Raw genomic sequence first — 13,849 nt, 5'->3', positions numbered from 1 at the left:
CAAAGGAGGACAATAGCCATGGCTGCTTGAATTGAGACTGCAGAATCATATAGAGGCTCATATGCCAATGGTTGGTCTGCTCTGCGCATTTCTTTCAAATTATATAATTTAACATTTGACCGTGCTTAACTCGAAATTGTAACAGAAAACAAAATGGAAATATAATTGCGGTTGCTATGTTGTCCGTTGCCTTGTCAAAACGCATTACGACATCCCTTTTGCGGTAGTCTCCTCTTTGAAGAGGAGCCTGCTGTAGTGTGCTAATGTGTGTGGTGCGTCCATGCATTGTGATAATGCACGCGCGCGTTATGGAGGGCGGTGACATGGGCCCGCAACTCTGCGTGTTCACGGCGGACCTTGATTTAATATCCATACAATTAAGGCACGCGGTGAATGCCAAGAGAGGGGCCTTAAAAACTTCAAACCTTAATCGAAACACGGGCGGCAACACGAGAGATAAGCCGAATTCAGAGTGAGGAGCGCTGTACGTAACCGAGCAGGCAATGTCTGAGGCCGCTTGGTTTGCGGGCGCATGATATGAATATTAATTTTAGGAACAGAGCTGACAGGAATTTGAAATTCCTTTTCTAATTCTAGGCTGTCGATTTATTCAGAATTATACCATTCCAAAAGTCTGTAAGATAGCCTAATTATTTCAGCATGGAAATGTAATTGTACGTCCTACACAATAAAGCCTGTAAGGGAACTCAAGACTAGATTACATTGTTGAAATGGAGCACTTTTCTCCTTAAAGTGACAACGCGTACATATTCAAAACGCCATACATCTGTAGATGAAATAGGACTTTGTTGCAACGCAGGAAATTTCAGTAGAATTGGCCACTTACCACGAAAATTGACTTATATTAGAAATAATAGGACATCTCACATAGATACATCATTTCTTCTGACAGCATCTTCTGACAAGAGGTTTTATGATTATTTGGTCATTTTGGTTATTATGTATCGAAAAATGATGAACCACAGATATTTGCGTTACATCAATATTTGTAGAAAGCAAATTGCTGTGATTTTTTTAACTTAATAAACAGACATGGTGATTTAAAGGTTTTGTTTTAAAATGTTTACAAGTACTGTGTATTCAATCTTCCTACACATCATCTTCTATTAAAAGATACCACATCCACAATCCACATGATTACTAAATAAAGCCGTACTTTATCCAAATTTGTTCATACGAATTTTGGTCTTCTTTTTCACATAATCGCTCTTAAACTATTGTATTTGAATAGATGGTCTGGATGGGTAAAAGCAAAATGAGCCCATCTTAAACAAATCTATTTTGCACACATGCACAAGGTCAATTCCAATCCAAGCTGTTTCAGTGACATTCAACATCTGACCTTTAGCTTAATATATATGCAGCCTATCATAGTCCATGTGTTACAGAGACCCCATATCACATACCTTTTATACTAAACTATTCTCATTGGCCGTTCACTTTAGTTACTTGTGTTAAATCTCAACAGCCTAATTGTCAGATGTGCACATAAAAACAGTTAACATTGTAAGTAGTGTTTAGCTTTCACAGTAACAATGCCTGTGGTGGAATGTTGCTTATTCTTTGCAATTAATGTCCCAACAAAGGTAAAGACGAAGAACCAATTCCATTTTCTTTCTAAAAACAACACACCAATAAAACAGCCTAAAAAAAGTGATTACAAAGAAAATATTTGAATACAAATTTAGAAAAAATACTCAGGGCAAAAAAGGAAACATTCATAAAGCACTGGTGATTATTCCGAGGAGAATATTTCCACCTTTGTTATAATTTGCTCCTTTAGGCTTCTACAAGTTTTCATCAATTGGGCATTTTGAACATTTTCACAGACAATAACACCTCTATGATTTTTTAGATCTACGAAATAATCACAATTAACAAAAACATATTCCCAAAATCCTCTTGAAATAGAGGATGTTGTTTATCCAATGTCTCGAATCTGGCTTCTATGCCAAAAAGATATTATAAACTTTCAGCTGAAGTGAGTAGGTCAGTGGGTGATACACAGCACAATTGTAGTTTTGGGCATTTTTGTGCAAAAATAATTAGTAAATTAACAATAAAGACAGCTCTCAACATACAAGGCAGTAAAAACACTTTCAAACACCGATTACACCATATAATATTATTTTAATAATGAGCATGATCAAATCTAAGAACGTGATAGATAGTGACCTTCCAATACAATGCATATTCATTTCAGGGGTGACTTAAATGTTTGTCTTGTAATTCTTTTTTTAATATTTTAAGTATTTCATATATTTCATGAATCTTTTGTTATATGACTATAGAAATCTGAAACCCTCACACAGCTCACTCCTCCTCTCTCACACACAAACACACAAAACAGCAAGCAGGTCCTAAAAAACCACGCACAGAAACCATATATCCTTTTTTTTTTTGTTTTTTCTTTTAACAGTAAATCAGTAACATTAATTTTCAGGTTACACGTTTGAGGCGTTCTCCGTTATTATTATAATTATATGATCCTACGTTAAAGCTTAGCAATATACTGAGGACATGGGGGAGGAAAAAAGCGATAAAATTAAATCTGTTAAAGGACAAAGAACAGAAAGTGATGCATCTAAAGTGATGTCAAATAAAAGCAGTGAATTGCTACATCTCTCGGATTGGCTTAAAGAAAGAGCGACCTCTGCTGGGCGGGGACTGGAACAGTAAGTAGTTACATTTCTGCTCTTTCAACGTTAAGTATGGAAACAGAGTCTGAGCACTGGACTCTGAACAATAACCTTAAACATCAGTTTTACTTTCATTTTTAGTCCGGCCAGTGACAATGTTGACTTCGCCTGGATAAAGATGCATGGGATGTCTTCTCCCTGATAATGCTGTTTCAATTGAGGTATAGAACAGCCATTATTAAATGGTTTCGATGACACCGTAGCTTTAAAATGTTAAGGCTCCAAGCAGGAAAAACAAAAAGTAAAGAACCTGTGTGACATGTGGCTCATCACTGAACAAAAAAGTCAAGTGTTACATAATTCAAAAATATAGTATTTTTATAACATTATCAACTCATGTCAAGACACATTTCATTGTCCCTTCTACGCAGTTGCAGATCATTCCACGAATAGATTCAATCACCCGCTGGATCTACACAACGACATCAAAAAGCAAAAAACTGGCCCATTAGTTACTGTTGCTGAAGATGCCCCTCCCTTTCATATGACACGACCGAAATACACTCCATCAACTTTCCCTGATACACACACATACATACATACACGTGTCACGAAATTCACTACCCACTCACTTAAGCATTTCTGAAGGGCAATGAGACCGGTGGGGCTGAAGAAACAAAACAGGACTTGTGCAGATATTGGTTGGTCAAAGGGGGTGTATGAAAACAATACCAAATGATAGAAAAGGGAAAAAAAATCAAAACAATGACGCGACTTCGAAAGGCGCTAATCGACTTCAGTCCCCGCAGGTGAGGCCAGATGCACTGAGGCTCGAGTCTTACACTGGCTAAAGTCACCAGAATTAAATAGAAAAACATAATGATTGTTCATTTTTTTAATTTCATCTTGTGTCCTCTTTAAATTTCATTTTCAAATGGTCAGTCCTAAAACAACTGCTTGTCGGCTGTAGGGGCACCCTCCTATTGTTTATTTCGGTTTTGGCGTTCCTGGAAAAGAGAATGAGAGAAGATTACTTCACGGTAGACAGAACCAAAACTATATCCATCACAAAATACAGATAAGCTTAATTAAGGTGAGATAAAATCTTTGACTTTTAATTTCATACAAACAATCGAAAAATAAATAATTAAAATAGCTTACTTGATCCAATCGGGATCGGTTCTGCAGAGGAGCGGGCTCTATGGTCTGTCAGTGGAGATCAAAGAGAAAAATACAAATGTTAATAACTAAGCACAGTTCAAACTACACCACACATTTAGCAAATAATAAAAACATCTGATTTCAAACAAAAAAAATATAATTCCACCATAAACTACAAACAGGATGACACATCAAAGATAAGAATATGTGAACTGAATCACAAAATAGCAAAGGCACATAAACCATCCCGAATGAAGCATCTGCACTGATCTATGAAATCATCTTTAAATATTTTATTGAACTTATACAAATATCTCAACCCATTACATGCTGTTCAAAGATCTTTAGTTAAACGCCTCAAAAATTCACCACTATTCTACCAGGTCTAATACATCAACAGGACTTTATTCCTTCAACGTATACATTATTTCACTTTAAAATCTGCGTAAAAAATCTCAACCTTTCACACAACTATTAAAAAGGATAACCAAGAGACCTAGATCTGAATATACAGAGATGTTTTGAACATTACCTTTCTAACAACCTCTTCCTCCTCTTGCCGTTTCTCGTAGTGTGAGAAGTCATCGAAGATGGAGGTGGTGTGTTTATAGGTGGCGATGATCTTAAGCACCTGCTTCGCTTTTTCCAGAGGCACCTCCTGCGTGTCACGGGAGTTGGTGACTGGCTTGTTGTCATTGTTCTCAAGGCGGATGTGCCTGAGCTGACTGTTGGGTACGTCTTTAACAAACAGCCAGTCCACATCGAATTTGCCCTTCCACTTGTCCTGCGCCCAAACGCCGGCACTGGTGCCATAGTCTACGGGCGAGCGCATCTCTGCCACGCCGCAGAAGTGTCCGCTGCCGTTGACGCTGAACAGCAGATAGACAGGACCTTTGCCGTTAATGGCGCGAAAGGCAGAATCCAGTCGTTTGTTACCGTGTTCCGTGCTGCACCAGATGGAGTACTTGATGGAGCGGTGGATGTCGTCCTCCGAGTAACTCTTAATAATGAACACTCGCCCGTTTTTCAGGTTCCAATCGAACTCCTTGGGGTTGTAGCTGTGAGCCGCACGCAGCTTTTCCAGCACCGGGTGCGACTCAATGGTACCGGAGGCTGGTGGTCCACCACCGCCGCCGTTCCCAACCCCTCCGCCACCTGAGGAGCCGCTGCTGTCCACGCTGCCACCCCCACCGTAACCAGTGTTACGGTTTCGTGGGGCGACCCACCGGGTTTGAGGGGGAGGACCAGGGTTGTGGTTCTGATAGGGCTGTGGAGGGGGCGGGCCCTGCATTGCCATCTGCTGTGCAAGTGATTGGGCAGATGGAATTTGGTGCTGAGGTGGTGGGAGCCCATGTAGGTGCCCATGTGGGTGAGGTGGTAGGTGACCCTGGGAGTGGAGAGGTGGCTGCTGGTGGTGGTGAGGGGGCAGTGGGGAGGCCACTTTAGTCACAGGCCCCTTGTTATCCCAAGTTCCAATGTCCATGTTATGTTTAATAGGCGGTGGGGGAAGGGTGCCTCCAGCCATGGGCATCCCTGGCTTACTTTTTACTTTCATCTGCTGAGGCTTAGCTGGTTTGCTAGCGATGGCAGCCCAGGATGCAGGTTTGGAGGGTGGAAGTCCTATAGGAGTTCCACCGTTACCCGTGGCAACCGCTGCCGCCACTGGCCCTCCACCGATCACCGACCCCACCGTTTTCACTCCTGAACCACCTCCCGTCACATCACCTCCAATCTTCAGCCCCACCATGCCCTGATCCAAACTGTTCATACCTGGTGCCTTGTTCAGGGTGTCACTGGGGAAGCCTGTTTGCCCGTCCTGCACCAGGGTGCCTCCTAAAGAACTGGGCGGGTAACTGTAACTGCCCCCGTATGCAGAACTCTGAGTCTGCTGGCCCTGGGAGCCACTGGTACCCCAGGCAGAAAACGCAGGGTTCTCTGGGAAAAAGTTAAAACGGTGGGGATAGATGCTACTGCCCAGACCACCAGGCTGTCCGAACACAGTGTCATGCATGAAATGATGGTCTCCATTGCTGAGGGGTGCATATGGAGCGAGGTATGGGATTGGTGGGTCTCCGCCAGTTGACCATGGAGCTTCACTGAGGGGGTACGGGAACCCTATGGAGGGGGCATAGTAGCTAGACAGGTATGGGTCGGTCATGGATTGGTAACTGTTATTCTGAGGAGATAACCAGAAATATGATTGTTAGAATAAAACTCATAAGATACGCAACACAAAGACAACTTAAAATATGTTCAATTATTCAATTGAATTCTCAATAAATATCATGTAATAGATGCATAGAATATTATTGTACTTTATAATAAATATGTTTTTAACATTTTTATTAAATAAAGATTTTTTAACCACAAGATTAAGCAAGACATTGTGACATAATAACACTTTATTTCAAAAGCGACCAAGCTTGTGGAAAAGTATTGAGTGTTTTTTTGAAAAGTTACAGACATCTAAAACACAGTCACACATCTCTCACCGGGTTAGACTGGCCAGTGAGGTATGGTTCAAAATCATTATCGTGGACTGTTTCCTTCTGATGAAGAGAGCCATTTTGCACTAAAATGAAGAAACATGTTTGAATATTAGTCATAGATTTCGATCTGACAACAAACATGCTACAACCATGGCTTCCTACGTTGCTTGAAAGGCATCAATAAACCAACGCAAAAATTCAACTTATTCAGAAGAACTGCACTGAATAATGCATGATTACAGTAATGTCCATGTCATATTTTGTGAGTCATGCACCAGATGTGCTGTCTGACTACTACAATGCTAAAAGATAGACGGTCGCAAAATCATAAATTAACAGTCTCAAAACGTGGGACTCATTCACAGATGCAAAGGTTTATGCTACAAAAGGCCAAGTCGCACTCATGTGCTACAGGAGGAGGTACGGCCTCATCAGGTGATTGATAGAAATACGTGTATAGCTCACATAACATATGGATGATATATGACCAGCACCACTGCAACCTAGCCTTGACTTCATGCAAGGCATAAAGAATGAATGGCCAAATTTTACAAGCAACAGGATATGGAAAACACTCTCCCTTTAGTAATGGAATATATATTAAAATGAGCCTCAGTGGGTTGTGCATCCTCAGACAAACACAGCACAACAATTGATTGCAAGTCTTTATGAATACATGTGCAATACAGAGGGACGCAACTAACAGTGGTCTTTGCAAGCAAACTTACCTTTAGCGTCTTGCCCTTTGGATGTCTTCCCATTCAGCCGGCGATTAGAGATGCAAAGAGAAACAAGACAGCATATTAACTTGTTTGATTTATTTAAACAGACAGGAACTCTTAGTTCCTAATAAAAGTAAAACCGTGAGATATTTAATGATTCTAAAAGTGCAATATCGACTCCTCCAGAGTATCACAAATAAATCAATGCGCATCATAGGTCCCTCGCATATTAAATAGAACCGACTGCTTAAAAAGACTCTCGTTTAGTCATTACACGTTAGCTAAAGATTTTGTCGAGAACGAATATCGGTTACAACTCTCGAAAGCTAACGGGAAAGATTCTGCATGAAATTCAGTTTAATTCAGATGGCACACTGGAGAAGAGCGCATTTTGCGATCTGTCGTGTTACGAGCATGAATGCTTGTTTTAACTGACGAAACGCGATTTAATTTAACCACTGAAAAAATGCTAACTCGTTAGCCATCACGATTATTTGTAGCAAGTAACGTTAGATGCCCGTAATGTCTCCCCAGAAGCGGCAGAGGCTGGACGCGCATTCCCTGCTCCTCCTAAAGGCCTTACCGACGCCGTGCCACTCCACCGGCCCCTACCGCTCCAACCTACCTGTGGGTCAATACTGGTGGTAGACATAATTCATCAAGAGAGCCCCTTTAAATTCGGCAAGAGTCTTGCAAAGAAAACGAAGCAGCAGCGAGGGTGCTCGGCGAAACCCGAAGCCCGTGGGTTCCTCTCGGTTCCGTGCGGGCAGAACTGCGCTTTTTTTCAGCAAGTTCCACGACTTGATTCCGGCGATCAGGTCCTCTCGAGGGCACTAAAAGTCCAGCCTCGGGATGTTTCTGTTTGTATCGGAGGCTCTTCGTTTTTCTGAAAGTAATCCAACGCTGTCACACAGTGTGTGTAATTTTTTAAAAGTGTATATATGTTTTTTCCTCCTCCCAGCCGCAGTTATTGTGCACCTCTGTTCACTTCCGCCCAATGGCCGCTCCATCCGGGATCTGCGCGGAGGGGACTGACGCCACATGGATGGAGCGTGTGGCCATGCGGAGTTCATCAACCTGAGAGCAGCGAAAATTATGATCTTCAACTAGATGTGAACTCCTACTGATCCTTGAAATATTACATCAGATGGCGTTTATTGACAATTATCTTACTTCCTGGATTGTGAGTATGAATTTGTCTGTCGACACTGGCAGAACTCGGTACCCCAAATAAAGTTTTTTTTGCAGTTAAACCAATATTATACGATTAAACGGATAGTACAGAAATAGCAAGGAACTGGATGAAGAACGTCGCATTTTAAAGAATTTGTACTGCATTTTTTTATTTAAGGAATCAATTCAATACAAATGCGTGATCTAATGTCTCATCGCATGGGAAACTTTAGCCTTACGACATAACTTGTAGTCTTTTTCTTCAAACACTGTAAAGTTTTGCTTGGGCAACTGACAATGGTGTGTTGAAAACGTTCGTAATTTTTTGTTATTGTAAGTCATGTATATTTGCATTTTCAGCGTTAAAAGAATGGCAGGTGTGGTATAGGATGTTTGTTTGCCTAAAAAAACATTTGTCCGACAGAAGGACATTTACTGCATAATCATCAGTCAGTCATACACAATAATCGAGGCATGTTTATTGATCTTAATCATTACTCTGGGCACAAGTAAACACAAACGCTTGCAGTTTAATAATGTGTCCACTAGGTGTCACTACAACGCGAGGATCATTTGGGAATTTCTTCATTACCTTTCAAAACCCATAGGGGGCTCATAAAATGCCGATTTTCGTAGGCCTGCTAAATGGTGTTGAGACATTTTTTTCATCAAATTATAAAAAAGTATTTGGCTTGTCATAACTAAAATGAAATTAAGTACTGAACAAGATTTGATATCGCCAAACAGTATGTAGAAATATTTACACTCACAAAATGAGGTTTGGTTTTGTGTTACATTTTTCTTTGGGTGAACAAGACAACAGACCAAGACATGCAGACATTCTCACTGCCATTTCTTTCTCTTACACAAATAAAGTTCACAGAGCAGGCTACGTGAAATTTACCCATTTCATTCTGAACTCCACAGAACTGTGAAGAATAAGGACACCCTTATAGAGAATGTGAAGCTGACGTCACGCCCTATGTTGTGGCGGCTCCGCCATCTTGGGAGGATAATACTCCACTGCTATTACTGTTTTGATATGTACAGTTACTTTTGTTTAATATATGGAGAAATTGAAAGTAAAAGAACCATGGGCTTTTCCTGAACGACTCTGCGTAATGCTATTGGAGTTTTTTAACACCATAGTTATATTTCCTAATAAAAAAAAAAACTGCATTGAAAGCACTAGCAGCAATCCTCCCATGATGGCACAACATTCAATAAAGCATAATGTCAATTAACAAGCTCTATTCATAAGTTCTACACATCTTATGTCCTCTCTATAGATTGAATGTTTAATATGTTGCTAACTTAATCTTCTTTCAGATATACCAATAGCATTCCACAATTTCATTGGTATATCTGAAAGCAGATTAAATCAGAAAAATATTAAACACACAATCTATGAGTAGGCCAGGCCTACTTTTTGCACAATTCAAAAGGTTAAACATGATTTTCATAGAATTCTGCAGATTTTCCCCAAAAGTGTACAAGGTTTTTTCAGGTTTCATCAAGATCTCATATAGATGAACTCTCATGCTTTTTTGTCCTTTATTTGGTGGTATACTATTCTTACTGTTTATAATTGTTGTCTGAAGTACTGTTAATGAAATATGTAGTGTCCTTTGTTTGTTGAGAAATGGTGACCTTTCTTGAAAATGTCCTTCTCTGGTAATGTTGCTAAAAGCTGGACCCTTTCATTTATACACATCTGAAAAGAAACACAATGCAGATACAAATTTAGAAACATACCCGTAAACAATATATCTATCAATTGAGAAAGGTGTTTTCCTTTCTCACAAGTCATAAAAGTAGAAAAAAAAATATTCTACAAACATGTGTCTTCATCTTCATTGAAGAAGCTGACGATGTAGCAGGCAAAAACAAATCCCATCGCCTACACAAATACAAACAAAGCAACAGATTGAGTCACATCACGTTCAACACCGTATGTCTGAATTTCTGTATGGTCTATAAATATTTCTAAAAAACATAATAACATATTTATAATAGCTAGTTTAGGTGTCATTTGAAAGAACTGCCTTACAGAAAGGAACAACTGAAGGGCGCTATGCAGGACCTCAATGTATTGATACTCTAGTATGCAACCCAGCTCAGAGACTTGAGCAGGACTGTTGAGATGCTGCCACCTAGTGTGTGGGATGTTTATATTCTTGCAGCCCAGACTCTTGTCTTTCCACCACGTCTGGTGAGAGGAAAGCCCCAATGACATAAAATCACCGTCCTACGAAAGCAGAGAACAAAAATGCCACGAAACTAAACATCATGACTGAAGAATTTCTGTAATACTGAAAAATGATCACAGATTATATTTAATTATAAAAATGCCATGAATGTATGCATCTTAGTATAGTACCGGACTGACCCACATAAGTAGCCCTACTTATCGGGACTCTTTACCTTAGAGAGGCCTCCGATGTCTAGATAAAGGCAACAGATAAAGATGTTCCATATCACCCAAAACACAGTCCAGACTATATACTAAAAAATAAAAAGGAAGAATCAAATGATGTTTAACCACATATGACGTAATGACATTATTTCTTGTAACAACACAAAAATATATATAAATTTGTTTATATATATCTTCCATTATGATTTTTTTATATACACACCAAAATAATGTATCTGGGCTTATAATGGACTGTCCCAAACAATCCCAATATCACCACAATGACATGCAGGAAGTTGACAAGGATGGGCGCCCACTGGTAACCTAGAAAATCAAACACCTGTCTCTCCACAGCAGCGATCTAAAGAGAGAAAGAACGAATGGGAAAAGATAAATGAGCTCTCTGCATGCTGTAAACACAATAAAATCACCAGCTACTTTGCATCTATGACCAAAAAGCAAAAAAAAAACACAACACACTCCTCATTTTCCCTGCTTTCCACAGATAAACCATGCTGGTCCAATCACAATAATGATGAAGACCCCATTGCTTTTTCCCAGAGAAACACTCGAAACCCCCCCTCTGTTTTTCCACACGCTCAGGGTTGCCAGGGCAACAGAGCCAATGGGGTACAAAGCTTGTGACAGAAAAATAGAGAACGATAGATAGAGAACAAGAAAAGAGGGAGGCAGACAAGTGAGGGAGAAAGGAAGAGATGAGAGCTCTCCGTGGAGGTCAGAGGCTCGGTAAAGGGATGCATGATTCAGATGGGAGGCACTGCGTGTGGGGGATGCTGCTCTGCTCTCTATAAAGCTTTACTGCAGCAGTCACAAACCCTCTCTCTGCCACTAACCACCCATCCCCCTACAATCCAACCCCCTTCTTTATTTATATGCCACACCACTGCTTTCTAACAGCTGTTCCCAGAGGTTCCACTTCAAATCAACCATTCACGAAACATCTCCATCAGTCACAATGCTTTTGCTTTTTGAATGAGCTGTCTTTAATAACCAAATAACATTGAGAGATGTTTCATCGACATGGATGTTTTTCCCAATTTCAGTAATGCACATCCAAAGCTTAAGGTCTGTAATAACATCTGTATGGGTAAATTTAACATCTTTTTAAACTATTTAAATGATTAAACTAACTATACAAGCAGCAACCGTGTTAGAACCTGTTGCCATAGACAACATCAAGGGTGACAGCCCTTGTTACATTGTGTTAGACATACAGTATCTTTTTTAAAACAACATATGTGTGAAGCAGTCAATTTAACTGGTGAAACCAATTAAGCAGTTTGTCTATATTTTGTTTAAGCCAACCAAAAGTCAAACATGCAGGAGTGTGATGACTAATAACAGAATGCCTCTGTTCTGCCCTGTCTCACTGAATCTTCATCATTTATTTACTAGATGACGGTAAAAGGTCATGGATAATTTAATGAAGTCTTTTGTGATGTCATACTAGATCAATGTTAAAAAAGATACATAAGTGAAGAGTCAAAGGAATCAAAATTATACTAACCCAAAGAAAGCTGAGCTTTGGCTACAGTTAAAAACCCATTGAAGGGATTGTTCACCAAAAAATGAAAATTCTGTCTCAGTTGTTCAAAACCTGTATAAATAGGCTTTCTTTTTTGGTTAACCACAATACACAAACACACCTTTCTTTGTGTTCATCAGAACAAATATATTTAAACAGGTTTGGACTTGAGGGTGAGTAGCTAAATCATGAAAGATTTTTCAGTTTTGGGTGAACTGTTCCTTTGTGGTTAAACAGAATAAAAGCAGGGATGTAGGTCATACTCTGTTGGCGCTCATAGCAAGAGGGTTTCCTCCTGTGGAGAACACCAGTGCAACTATTGAACTGAGATAACACAACAATTACAAACCAATTACTAACACTTCATGTGAGAGGAGAAAACGGACTCACACCACTGGAAGACCGAGAGCAATCAATGAAGAGTGATAAAGATGAACACACACAATACAGAGTTGATAAGAATAAAGAAATGCAGAAAACACTTGCAAATATACAAAAAGGTTGACGAACTTGTTATACATGATTTTAAGATGCAATTTTACGTCAGTGACAAGATTTAGGAGTTCATATGTTGTGCCAACATCAAAATAACAAAGTGAAAGAAAAAAAAATACATTTATGCACAAGTACCAAATACTAGGTGCATCTTCTGCCAACCTTAACTAACAAAGACGACAAATAATACACAAAGGTAGTGTCCTGTCATACACAACAATGTCAGAAATAAACATACATTTAGGCCCTATACGTGCAGTTTTATTCATATCACACGCGCAAAACCCGAATCCAAAAGACAAACTATTAAAAATACTGCATGGCGAACGCACGCAGACATGACGGACTTCGGAGACGTCATATTTAGAAAAGCATCTTTAAGTTAATATACAACTATAGGAAACAGCTTTTCTATAACCGACAGATGAAATCAATGGGAAACAAAAGTACAGCGACTAAAAGGTTATTGTTTTTGAACATTTCTATAAAGAACGGTCTTGTCTTACCAGCTGAACTGCGCAGAAGAATATGAACATACACCTCCCCGTGCAGCACCCCATCTCCAGATTCACTCTCTGTATACTCGTGCAACTCAAAACTGCACATCAAACAGATTCATTATTAAGGATCCTTGATATTTACTCAATATTTGCACAATTATTTCGCCTTTACAATGAGATGTGTGCATTAGCACGAGCTGTACATTGTGCATGAGGTTCAAAACAATGCATGAAGCGGTGGGCGGGGGTAAAAAGGGGTGAGATCGGGGGTAAATAAATGGGACGATAGTAGCGGCCCCCCACCTCCTGGTGTAATGTCATGAAGGAGCGGCAGGTGGAGCACTTGAGGGGGAATCATCAGATATGTATACAGTACAGTTTGCATACATCAGTAGCATGTCTTACACAATTTTGTAGCATATTTAAGAGGGAGAGTTTTAAGAGAAGAATGGTATAAAAACAAAAATATTTAAATATCGTGTGTCACCCTGTTTGAGCATTGATTAATAAAAATAAAACACAATATTCTGAATGAGACATTAGATCTGTAAAAATGCCAGCAATGCCAAGATCATGATTATAATTCCTAGGAAGCACATACAAAACACTGATAATTTAAAATGCAAATAAATAAATAAATGTAAAACGGTGATAATAGAACACAGTATGGCGAGAAAACTTACCACA

The 13,849-nt window shown here is 39.6% G+C and overlaps 2 protein-coding genes across 2 annotated transcripts; both read right to left on the bottom strand.

Annotated features, from left to right (window-relative positions):
- Window positions 1-2,131: 2,131 nt before the first annotated feature.
- Window positions 2,132-8,034, bottom strand: ythdf1 (YTH N6-methyladenosine RNA binding protein F1). Its single transcript, XM_056773278.1, has 6 exons — window positions 7,658-8,034; window positions 7,039-7,063; window positions 6,314-6,393; window positions 4,354-5,997; window positions 3,822-3,866; window positions 2,132-3,667 (listed from the first exon to the last, which is right to left on the bottom strand). The coding sequence occupies exons 1-6, from the start codon at window positions 7,682-7,684 to the stop codon at window positions 3,641-3,643; spliced, it is 1,848 nt and encodes a 615-aa protein (XP_056629256.1). The 5' UTR covers window positions 7,685-8,034; the 3' UTR covers window positions 2,132-3,640.
- Window positions 8,035-8,617: 583 nt separating this feature from the next.
- nkain5 (sodium/potassium transporting ATPase interacting 5) lies at window positions 8,618-13,392 on the bottom strand. Its single transcript, XM_056773394.1, has 6 exons — window positions 13,169-13,392; window positions 10,845-10,982; window positions 10,630-10,710; window positions 10,256-10,453; window positions 10,045-10,105; window positions 8,618-9,919 (listed from the first exon to the last, which is right to left on the bottom strand). The coding sequence occupies exons 1-6, from the start codon at window positions 13,220-13,222 to the stop codon at window positions 9,906-9,908; spliced, it is 546 nt and encodes a 181-aa protein (XP_056629372.1). The 5' UTR covers window positions 13,223-13,392; the 3' UTR covers window positions 8,618-9,905.
- Between the last annotated feature and the right edge of the window lie 457 nt (window positions 13,393-13,849).

The sequence above is a fragment of the Triplophysa dalaica genome, chromosome 18, assembly GCF_015846415.1.
Source record: "Triplophysa dalaica isolate WHDGS20190420 chromosome 18, ASM1584641v1, whole genome shotgun sequence".
In the NCBI taxonomy this organism is placed as follows: Eukaryota; Metazoa; Chordata; class Actinopteri; order Cypriniformes; family Nemacheilidae; genus Triplophysa; species Triplophysa dalaica.
The sequence above is the reverse complement of the archived record's forward strand: the minus strand, read 5'-3'. Positions and strand labels throughout refer to the sequence as shown.